Raw genomic sequence first — 12,850 nt, forward strand, 5'->3', positions numbered from 1 at the left:
AAGCGAGCTGTGCGCTTTCGCGCAGCTCATATAGTTAATGGGATAAGCTTAATCTGCAATGTTTGCAGTCGTGTATGCTTGTGAAGAGCAGGGCTCATTAGCCACCAATGGAGCTGCAAATGCAAAATATAAGTTAGTCCTAGAGCGCACAATGTTCCTGAAGGTCGGCAATGGTCTTCCTCGGTCACTAGTGGACGGCCATCATGTATGTATGCATGTATGTATGTAATAATATATAGATAAGCTAATGGGATAATCGTTAATAATACAAGTTAAAACTACTGGAGTGTAACTGTTTCCTATCCACACACTCACACACACACATGCATTGCATTATGTTGATCTAATAAGAAAGGAATGCTCAATATATGCTGTAGAAGATATGGTTTTTTTTTTTTATTGAAGCAGGAACATGATTGTTTTGCAACATGAGTTTTAGCGGTATGAAACTCAAGCTGTGAGATAAATTCTCACTATCTTCAACAAAAAGCCACGTACATACATACATGCATACATACATACATACATACATACATACACCACTAAAACTCATGATGCAAAACAATCATGTTAGCTTCAGTTTGTGTTTCAATAAAAAAGAAACCCATATCTTCTACAGCATATATTGAGCATTCCTTTCTTATTAGTTCGACATAAAGCACGCACGCGCATGTGTGTGTGTGTGTGTGAATAGGAAACAGCTATACTCCAGTTTTAACTTGTATTAGCGGGGATTTTCCCATTAGCTTATCAGTTTTCTATATTTTATTAGGAACCATACAAATCTTAGATCTGCTAATATTTTAAGCTCTTTCTAATCCCATCTCCTTTATGAAATGTTATGAGTAAAATGATTGTTACGACTGAAATAATTATTATGCCTAAAATGATTGTTGTGATTGAAATGTCAAAAAACCCTGGCAGACATAGGAATGTAGTTGTATCTGTTTTTCCCATGTTATATATAAACACACCTGAAATTTTCATACTATTCACATCAGAATAGTCTCAAGAAACAGGAAAGTAGCAAACTGGCAGAAACATTAGCACACCGGATGAAATGCTTAGCAGAATTTCGTCTGTCTTTATGTTCTGAGTTCAAATTCCGCCGAAGTTGACTTTGCCTTTCATCCTTTTGGGGTCGATAAATTAAGAACCAGTTGTGTATTAGAGTCGATCTAATCGAATGGCTCCCTCCCCCAAAATGTTGGGCCTTGTGCTTAGAGTAGAAAAGAATAAACAGGAAGTAACTAGTTTTTTAATGGTGTCTGCTGTCATTTGTTGATACAGTTGCTGTTTAGTCCCTAAGTCAGCCTGACCCAGTAAATATATAATCAAAAGTATTCCAGCTGTGACCAGCCTACCTTTGTGTAGAGAATGGAGGATTATATTATCCAAAGATATGTTCTAAGATGGTATAGTGTAATTTTAGGGAGATTTAGCTGCTATTTCTAATGTTTGTTTGTTGTTGAGGTTTGCTATCTATGTGTGAAGTTTTTCTGCTAAATGTTGACTAGTTCACTTCCTGTTTTTCTGTTGTTTTGTTTTTCTGTGTGGAAAGGTAAGAGAGATATACTATATAAATAGCAATGTATTCCACAAATGTTTTGTTTTTTCAGTAATAGCTTTGACATTGTAACAAATCCAAAAACCTTTGATATCCAGCTTTATTCAACTCACAACATAACAGAATCAACAAACAAATGACATATCTGAAACAACAAAAAGAAATCTTACATTGATAAAATAAAATGTTGTACAAAATAATAGCATAAAATCTAACAATAGCTAAGAAACAATATTCTCCTCTGCTAAAGTAAACTGAAGTTTGTTGTTTTTCCATCATATAGTAAAACGTACAATGTCAACTGAAAACTCGCACAAATTATGAATCTCTCTTATATTATAGATTAGTGAATCATCCATGTCATATTGTTCATGCTTCTGTCACTGATATGTTGAACAATGCAGAGGCAAATAATCTAGTTTAGATTTCTGTTGCTCCTAAGTAGAACTGTAAAGGAATGAATCCTTCATAATACCGGTTTAAAATTTTGGCACAAGGCCAGCAATTTTGGGTGAGGGGACTAGTCGATTACAACAACCTCCAGTATGCAACTGGTACTTATTCTATCAAGCTTGAAAGGATGAAAGGCAAAGTTGACCTCAGCGGAATTTGGACTCAGAATGTAAAAATGGATGAGATGCTACTGAGCATTTTGCCCAGTACAGTAATGATTTGGCCAGCTAACCCCTTTATGAATCCTTCATAATATTAGTTTCAAATTTTGGCACAAGGCCAGCAAGAGGAGGGAATAGTTAATTACATTGACATGAGTCATCATCTGGTATTTATTTTATCAACCTCAAAAGGATGAAAGGCAAAGTCAACTTCAGTGGGATTTGAACTTACAATGTAAAGAGCTGACAAAATGCCATTAAGCATTTTGACTGCCATGGTAATGATTCAGCCAGCTTACCGCCTTATGAATCCCTCATAATATTATCTTATCTGAAGAGGTTTTTCTCAGCAAATGTGATATCTCTTGCACTACACAGACATGCATACCTTTCACATACTTCTCAGGGAGATTCAGCTTGACACAGAATGTGAGAAGGCTGGCAATTTTGAATTATGGGTACAAGAAAGTGTATAGAGCATGAATAAGAAGGAGAGAGGAGAATCAAAGATGGCTGGATGAGTAGGTATGGGTGAAGGCAGAAGATGCATAGGGACAAAAGTCAGGCATACGTGGAGATGGATATAGTGAGTTAAAAGGGACAACGATAGCAGAGATGAGAGGATGTTCAGGTGAAATGGGCATTCAGTGGACGTGTAGTGGTAAGGAATCATGTTGGGCGAGTGAGATGGGTGGCAAGGGGAATGATTCCAAGAAGTAGGGTGTGGTAGCACAAAAAATGGGGAAGGAGTGTGTGCAGTTCAGCTCTCTTATAATTATAGCAGCTGAGCAATAGTCATAATCAGAGGGATGAGTGTTATGAAAATGAGGAGCAGGGAAGGTTCCACGGGTACAGACTGGATGTAGGGGAAGAGACACACATACATACATACATACATACATACATACATACATATGTATATGTGTGTGTATATGTGTGTGTATATATGTGTGTGTATATATGTGTGTGTATGTGTGTGTGTGTGTATGTGTGTGTGTATGTATGTGTGGAAAGAGAGATGGAGAGAAAGAGAAAGGGTGAGACAGACAGGAAGGAAGAAAGAGAGGTATATTTTAATCACTGTATTTACTTTTCCAGCAAGTTTAAAATTATGTCTAAAACACACACACACATACTCTTTGTTAGGATTCTTTTTTCCTTCTCTGGTACCTGAGGCTTCCTGCTGACAGCGATTAACATCTTTCAGCCTAAATTCAAAACACAAATGACATTCTATATTAACACTGATGTGAGTGTTGTCAGCTTTAATGGTGGAGAATCATTCTTTATTATAAAATCAGGAGATAGCTTAGTGTTCAATTTCAAGAATTTTTAATCAATCTCTTTATAAGAATTTCAACCTTGTCATGCTTCTTCCATATAGGTTTGTGTAACATCTATATTAACTGTGTATTAGAGTCTCAAAGAAGAATTATATTTCAACAAGTTTCAAAGAGAAAATTTATCAGTTGTTGTGTTCTGTATATCAAGGTTAAAGCTGTCTGTAGTTGTCTGTGGGAATTAGATTCAGGTGAATAATGGTTTGAAGTGGATAAAATCATGAAGATTATTTTTTTGTTGTTAGCAAACCAGAACATTCAATAACCTTTGTTGGTTATTCATGATTAAATGAATGCATGCACATAGACAAAGACATGCACACATGCACCCACACACATGCACCTACATACACATGTACAGATAAACATTGAAGCATACACAGACATATACACATACACACATACACATGTGCTCATACATGCATACTCACACACAAATATACACCTGCATGCACATATATTCATCCAAGTATATGTGTATGTGTGTGTATATATATATATATATATATATATATATATATATAAACACACATATATATATGTATTGAATTTATTTACCGATACTGTTGTACATAGGTAAATGTGTTTGAAAGTTGTGGTTTCTTTGGCATGTTTGTTCCCAAACAACACTTATTTTAGTGCTGTTGACACTGCTGAATTGAATGGTACTGCCCAGGTATCAAAACCATAATGATATCTGTGGGGCAGCTGATGATGGAGGTATGTTGAATTGTTGGTATGGCTGCTTTTGTATATGTGGAATAGTATTATAACACATCCTATTGATTGTATGTATATGTACCATATTTTTCAGGTTCTCAATAAGGATTTTGAAGAGGTTTACATAATGAATTCTGGAACAATTGGAGCCTCTTTTATGGTATTCAACTCTGTTACAGATGAACTATTTACTGGGGGGATTGGTGGAACTAAGGTAAGGCCATGTGTTTCACTTTATCACAATTTAATACACAATCCCTCCCCTCATAATTACACATCCAATCATTTAGTTATTGAAGCTGCTTGATTTTATATGTTAAGATATATGGGCACAAGTGTGGCTGTGTGGTAAGATGTTTACTTTCAAACCTCATGGTTTTGAGTTCAGTCTCATTGTTTGGCACCTTGGATAAGTGTTTTCTGATATAGATCTGGGTCAACCAAAATATTGTGAATGGATTTGGTAGATGCAAACTGAAAGAAAGCCATCATATGTATGTATGTATGTATGTATGTATGGTAAGGGTCTTCCTATGACACTGACATGCAGTGTCTGTGCAAGACCGTGCCTCAGTAAAGCTGGGCTTATGAGTCATCTTCGTAGTCATAAAGCAAAACTGATGATTGACTACCAGGCCGCTGGTGATGATGCTACACACCATACTAATCATGTCTGTCGAGCATGTGGAAGGGAGTGTGATTCACCAGGAAGACTTAAATGACACACAAAGGTACATGGAACCCAATTACAACAACAGCCAGCTATTGCCAGTAAAGGTTTTGGGTGCCAATTCTGTGCAAGACATTGTAGATCTTTGGCAGGGCTAAAAAGTCACATTCGATCACAGCACCGTTAAGTTAAGCTTCGTGCAATGGCCATACTCGATAACGAGGGGGCAGCCATCATGTATGTATGTATCTATGTATGTATGTGAGTGTGTGCGTGTGTGTGGTGTTAGGAAGGGCATCTAACTGTAGTAACCATGCCACAATAGACAATTGAAGTCTGGACAGCTCCCTGCTAGTAAGCTCCATGCCAAACTGTCCAAACCATGCCAGCATGGAAAGCAGGCATTAAACGATGATGATGATGATGATAATGATGATAATCATGCATATATATGTATATATGTATGTATGTGTGTATATATATTAATATATATGTATGTATGTTACGGTCTCCTCGCCTTGACATTCTGTGGTAGTTGTAAGCGAGTGTCACCATCATGCAAGTGGTGTCCTTTATTTCCAATCTTCCATAGAAACATGTCTGGTCATGGGTGAGAAACTATTACCTTATTTGGAAAACAGGAAGGGCATACAGCTGTGGAAAATCCTTCAACAAATTCTGTCTGACCCATATGGGTATAGGAAAGTGGACACTGAAATGATGATAGTGATGTTGATGACGACGACGACGACGATGACGACGACGATGACGATGATGATGATGATGATGATGATGATGATGATAATGATGATGATGATAATGGTGTTGGTTTTTGTAATTATGATGATGATGTCAATGATAATCTTGTTGATGCTGATTAATGTCAGGTAAGCCCTGACTGAGCAGACCTGTGATATAACACGTTCCAGTCATTGCTATTCCGTCTTTTTTTAGGATATGTATCTAATGTGTCCTTTTTTTTATTTAAGAGGAAAGGGCATGTTTTGATGGGGATCTGGCTGCTATTTCTAGCAAAACATGCAACTATAAACAGGTGCCCTTGTTGGCTCATTGATGATGATGGTGGTGGTGGTGGTGAAACGAGTGAAGAGAAAGAGAAGAAAGATGAAGAGGAGGACAATACAAATGCTTGTAGCAGCAGCAGCAGCAGCAGCAGCAGTAGTAGTAGTAGTAGCAGTAGTAGTAGAGTGGTGGCGGCAGCAGCAGCAGCAGCAGTAGTAGTAGTAGTAATAGTGGTATGGGTGGTGGTGGTGGTAGTAGTAGTAGTAGAGGAAGCCAATGTAGACAGATTAGTACAGTAAGGTAAAAATGAAAAGAAAAACTTTTTTTCTCTCTACAAGGAAACAATTAAAACGAACTAGAAGCTAATTATACTAATGAAAACTTATAAATTTAATAAAATGTTTTATATGTGAACAAAAAATAAAAGAAACAAATATGAAATAAAAAAATCAAAGTTGAGCTGTAATAGTTTCTAAAGGACAAAATAGAGAGAAAACCTTTTCCGTGTATCTTGCAAGACTGGTCAGAGCAGATGAGATGGTATAAAAGCCAGCAATGACTCAGAACCTCTGGAGTAAAGCCAGAAATAAAAGATCTAATTTTACGCATACATCATCAATGCCCAGATACAAAAACTGCCAAAATATATATTTTATCCGGACAAGCTACTGTTCAGAGAGGTTGGTGAAAAAGCCAAACTTGTTATCTTCAGTCAGTTTTCATGCCTATCTTTACCTATGCTCATGATAGATGATTAATGGCTGAAAGAGTATTATTGCAAATACAAGCAGCCAAAATAGATTTCCTCAGAAAGATCTCTGGAATAATGTTACTTGACAGGGTGTGTGATTCAGAAGTCAGAGAATCTCTTTGGATGAAGCTGCTACTTATCTACACCAATAGGTCCAGTATTATGGACATCTGATTAGAATGTCAAAGGAAAGGATCATACGATAGATTTTTCAAGCGTAGCCAATTGACAGGTAGACCAAGGATTAGACCTGGGGGTAGACCAAGAATGAGTTGGTTGTACAATATGTGTAATCTCAGTTTGTCATGCTTGGGAATCCAACAGGAAAGTGTAATGACAATTTCTTCTGATAAGACCCTGTGGGGTAAGTGCCTAAAGAACCTATTCTTATGATCCTTCCAGGAATAGTGGTGAAGAAAATGGATGGATGGAATTCTTTGGGTAACTGAAGAATAAGTGTGCATCCTCTCTGATGAAAAGACAACTATCCCTTAAACAAATTTTTAAGAAGATTACCAGTAATTTGTCTGTTTATTTAAGAGAAAAATAGGATGTTTTCACATCATCAACAATCTTCACCACTAAAGCTTTAAATAAATAACAGTAAATTTATCTATCTTATACAGCCTTCAAGATTTCCCACCTCCTAATCTATAGTTAATCCTTCTGATTCTTTGTCAAAATAACTCCATCAAACTTTATAGAGCCCTCTTTTCCTCCACCTCTCAATAACAATGGTTCCATTGGCAGTATTTCCATTGAGAAAGCATCCTCTTTCATTATATTTTTCATCCAGCCCCTCACCCATATACTTCGAAAATCTTTTCCAAATATATCGTTTTCTATTCCACCAGGCTCTTTATCTTGCATGCACACACACACACACACACACACACATGCACACACACACACACACACACACACACACACACACACACACTACATGTAAAATATGCCTGGTTTCTTCTAACCAAAATCATTATCCCTGACAATATCCCTTCCATTATACTCAAACAGTGCAGACTTGTTCTTTTACTCACTAAACTCTTCAATCTCCTCTGTATTTTAGAAACACACTATTGTCTGATTCACTTCTAAGAAAGGAAGCTCCTCTAACACAACCAAATAGTGTCCTATTGTTCTGTTTTCTCTCCTAATTCTTTTCTATAAAAGAGCATAGGTTTGAAACATCAAAGATGTCTTACATTTTTCCTCAGTGTCAAACTAAATACATCTTGTATGTTGTTTCCTTATCTGTCTCTCTATCTTTTGTTTTTTGTTATTTGTATAATTTTGAACCGTGTGTGTGTGTGTGTGTGTTCTTGCTTTGACATCATGTGATAACTGTAAATGGGTGTTACCATCATAAAAGTAGTGTCCCTTATTGCCAATCTTCTACAAAATTATGTCCAGCCACAAGGAAAGTATCACCTTGCTTGGAAACAGGTGAGGGTTGGTGACAGGAAGGGCATCTGGCTATCGAAAAATGTCTACTTCAAGAATTCCATCTGAACCATGCAAGCATTGAAAAGTGGATGTTAAAACAACAACAACACAGTTCTATATTTAAGAGATGAGGAATTATGTACATTATTTACATTTGACGGATATTTATCCTCATGTTGTTTGTTGTTAACACAACGTTTCGGCTGATATACGCTCCAGCTTTCATCGGGTGTCTTGGGGAAATTTCGAACCTGGGTTCTCATTCCTAAGGTATTTTTCGATGTTGTTGTTGTTGTTGTTATTATTATTATTATTATTCAGATCACTGCCTGGAATCAAACTCAGAATCTCGGGGTCAGTAGCCTAAGATTCCGAGGTATTTTTAAAGGTATTTTTAAAATATGCTGGCCACTGATAAATTTTAAAAAAAATTTTATCCTATATTAGATATATATATATATATACACACACACACAGATAGATAGTTATATCCTCTTTCTCTCTCTACTTCATAGGTTTGGCAGTATCAAAGAGTCTCTTCACAAATGTTTAAAGAAATAAAACCACTATCCGACTATGAATTGAAATTAAAGTAATTATGCACTTTATTGAATAAAATCTACGCTCACTTCCACAACACGCTCGCAAACGCATAACTTTTATACACGTAAACACATGTACACATACACCCCCACCCAGTACACACATATTTGCAATGTTGTTTAACATTTCAGAGTATATGTTTCGACATTGATGTAACATTAACTAATACAAACACAAAACAAAATATTGAGTAAACGTATATACAGGGTGTCCACAAGGTCTGGGTACATGGAGTAAATAAAATCATAACATAAACAATTAAATATAAGAAATAATAATTTCTTAAAGTATGTGTTAATTCCCATGTACCCAGACTTTGTGGACACCCTGTACTCTCGTTTACTTGTTTCAGTCATTTGACTGTAGCCATGCTGGAGCAACACCTTTAGTCGAGCAAATCGCCTCCAGGACTTATTCTTTGTAAGCCTAGTATTTATTCTATCGGTCTTTTAGCGAACCGCTAAGTTACAGAGACGTAAACACACCGGCATCAGTTGTCAAGCGACGTTGGAGGGACAAACACAGACACACAAACATACACACACATATATATATATACATATACATATATATGACGGGCTTCTTTCAGTTTCTGCCTACCAAATCCACTCATGAGGCTTTGGTCGGCCCGAGGCTATAGTAGAAAACACTTGCCCAAGGTGCCACGCAGTGGGACTGAACCTGGAACCATGTCATTGGTAAGCAAGCTACTTACCACACAACCACTCCTGTGCCTGTAGTTTATATTTTATATTATAAAAAGTAATAGCTTATTTATAAGCTTTACCACACAGCCCCTCTGATACCTTGTGTTTGTGTGTGTTGTGTATTTTTTATCTTTTACTTGTTTCAGTCATTAGACTCTGGCCATGCTGGGGCCACTGCCTTGAAGAATTTTTTAGTCAAATGACCCAGTACTTGTTTTTTGTTTTAAGCCTGATACCTATGCTGTTGGTTTCTTATGTTGAACCTTTGAGTTACAGGGATGTAGACACACCAACACCAGTTGTCAAGTGGTGGTGGGGGTGGGACACAAACACAGACACACACACACACACACACATATGATGGGCTTCTTTCAGTTTCCATCTACCAAATCCTCTCACAAGGCTTTGGCCAGCCTGAAGATATAATAGAAGACACTTTCCCAAGATGCCATACAGTGGGACTGAACCCAGAATCATGTGGTTGGGAAGCAAACTGCTCACCACACAGCCACACCTGCACCTAATATATATGTACATTACATTCAGACAGTCTCTTGTAGAGTAAAAGAAGACAGATCTGATGGAATTTCTTGCTGAAAAATCTGCAGAACTGGTTTGTTAATAGTGATTTAAATGTTTTTGCTGTGCATTAGCTCACTCTTTCCATCAGATCAACATTGCCTGAATAGGTGGATGGTGTGTCACATGTCAGATGTCAAAGTGATCGCAGAGCAACATGAAATGAAGTGTTTTGCTCAAGGACAATGCACCATCCAGTTTAGGAATTGAACCCATGATCTCATGATTGTGAGTGCAAAGCACTAGGTCATGTGCCCTCACATATACTTACTTTTATACATACTGACTACACATACATAGTGGAGGCGCAATGGCCCAGTGGTTAGGGCAGCGGACTTGCGATCAGAGGATCGCGGTTTCGATTCCCAGACCGGGCGTTGTGAGTGTTTATTGAGCGAAAACACCTAAAGCTCCACGAGGCTCCGGTAGGGGATGGTGGCGAACCCTGCTGTACTCGTTCACCACAACTTTCTGTCACTCTATCTTCCTGTTTCTATTGTACCTGTATTTCACAGGGCCAGCCTTGTCACACTGTGTCATGCTGAATATCCCCAAGAACTGCGTTAAGGGTACACGTGTCTGTGGAGTGCTCAGCCACTTGCACGTTAATTTCACGAGCAGGCTGTTCCGTTGATCAGATCAACTGGGACCCTCGACGTCGTAAGCGACGGAGTGCCAACAACAACAACAACAACAACAACAACAACACCAACAACAACACCAACAACACCAACAACAACAACAACAACAACAACAACAACAACAACAACATACTGACTACACATAGACATGTATGCAAGCATTCCTATAGAAGTGTGTTGTTTTTTCCCAATCCTCCACAAAAGCATATCTAGCCATGGTGAAATATGACCTTGCTTGGAAACAGGTGAAGATTGATGAAAAGAAGAACAGCCAACTGTAAAAAAAATAATCTACCTCAACAAATTCAGTTAAAAGTGAAAAAATAAAATGGTAAGAAATGAGATGCAGTCTCAAGACAAATGCTGCAGTTGTGTGTCTTTCTATGGTATATCCAGAATGCTGTTTTAAACTAGTACTGCTTCCATCTCTAATAATGAAATCTCTGTTTTACCATATAAAGAATATATGTGTACTATTACTTCTTCAGAGTTTCTTCTTCATTATTTTGTAATATCTTATGTTATCAAGCATCAAGGTCTTTCATTGTAAATCTATGAGATGCTTCCTGATACACCGTTTTACAAAATGATTATAAAACAAGAGAATATAATAACTTATGTATGCTTCATTTTGAATGGTTAATTTAATTCTACCATAATACTATTGCTTTAGTTTTAATACACAGTTTCAGATCAAATCTCTTGTGTAAATATCATGCATTTTATTTGTAACTATTTTATTTAAAGTTTCAGTTTCTGACCAGCTGTTGTATATTTCGGTTTCTAAAAAACTCAATATTCTGATGTTTTCTGATAAGCTTCTCTGCATCATCTATCTGATAGTCAACAACCAGCTCACAATATCATTTGAGAATTGTTCTATTGTAAAACATTACATTTCCTGTGTTTTAACAAAACTGCAGCTGATACATATTCTCAATAATATTATTGATTCATATAAAATAATAATCTTCTTGGGAGTTCAGGTTTTCTGGTATTTTTCCCAAAGTTTTCTTTGTCTCCAGTGTAAAGATCACGTACAGGATTATGTGAAAATTTCTCTATTGCAATCCTTTGACACTTGTGGAGTGTAGTTGTACAGTGATTTAAATTATTACAATCACAACAATGGAAGACACATATTGGTTTCATATTTTGGTACAAGGCCAGCAAGTTCAGGAGGTAGGTAAGTCGATTACATCGACCCAGTACTCAACTGGTACTTATTTTATCAATCTCAAAAAGATGAAAGGCAATGTCAACCTCAGCAGAATTTGAACTCAGAATGTAAAGACAGATGAAATGCTGCTGAACATTTTGTGCTCCGTGCTAACGTTTCTGCCATTTAAAAACACACAGACAGTTAACTTTACTTAAACATTTATTATTTGGGATCAAAATTTTTGTCATACCGGTTGTGACTTGGTTACTGCCTCAGTTTCTCAACACACAAGTCTCAGATCGAATCTCTTTACCTGGTGTGTCATGGAATGCAGTTACAATTAGAAACAACATTTAGTTATTGTCTCAGCATGGGCTCTGATAAAATGTTAAAATGATGCAAATAGATAATCAGAAAACGTGTTTTAAAACATTGGATGAAATAATTGCATTATACATTGTAAATAGTAATGAAATTTCAGAAGAGATGTATTTCATTGTCTAAGAAAATATTAGGTCAGTGAATTTAGTTGCAATATTTGTGTATCACTAAATCAGTCCTCATGGAGCAAACCTATGATCATAATCTTCAAGATTAAAATTATTTTAACTACTATCCGACATCTCTGAAGTCCAATATCCTCAGATTTGAATTCAACGTTTATCCTATGCAATCTTTGACCCTTCATAACAAGTATATCATGAAGACCGGTACAAAATTTTATTTTCTAAAATTGTATTTTGTTTTTGTATTTCCAGAAAAACTTTGCCAAATGTTGGAGGAAGTTGGGTCCAAAGGATTGAAGTTAATACTACCACACATCATCTCTACTGCTGCTCTGAAATGGATGTACATGTGTACAATATGAGGGGAAATCTTCTGTATCGAATAGAACGGTGAGTGTATATTGTTATATCATTCATCATCATTATCATCATCGTTTAACGTCCGCCTTCCATGCTAGCATGGGTTGGACAATTTGACTGAGGACTGGCAAACCAGATGGCTGCACCAGGCTCCAATCTGA

At 36.8% G+C, this 12,850-nt stretch overlaps 1 protein-coding gene across 3 annotated transcripts in view; it reads left to right on the forward strand.

Annotated features, from left to right (window-relative positions):
* The window catches only part of LOC106881343 (uncharacterized), a 153,719-nt gene that overhangs the window by 43,023 nt on the left and 97,846 nt on the right, over nucleotides 1-12,850 (forward strand). For 2 of the 3 annotated variants that reach the window (XM_052966923.1, XM_052966924.1), the window contains 3 exons: nucleotides 4,336-4,455; nucleotides 8,647-8,723; nucleotides 12,582-12,719. In XM_052966923.1, the coding sequence (XP_052822883.1) occupies nucleotides 4,336-4,455; nucleotides 8,647-8,723; nucleotides 12,582-12,719 (335 nt within the window). Of the gene's footprint in view, nucleotides 1-4,335; nucleotides 4,456-8,646; nucleotides 8,724-12,581; nucleotides 12,720-12,850 lie in introns of those variants that run through there. The other variant, XM_052966925.1, reaches the window with a different exon arrangement.

This window comes from Octopus bimaculoides, chromosome 4 (assembly GCF_001194135.2).
Source record: "Octopus bimaculoides isolate UCB-OBI-ISO-001 chromosome 4, ASM119413v2, whole genome shotgun sequence".
In the NCBI taxonomy this organism is placed as follows: domain Eukaryota; kingdom Metazoa; phylum Mollusca; class Cephalopoda; order Octopoda; family Octopodidae; genus Octopus; species Octopus bimaculoides.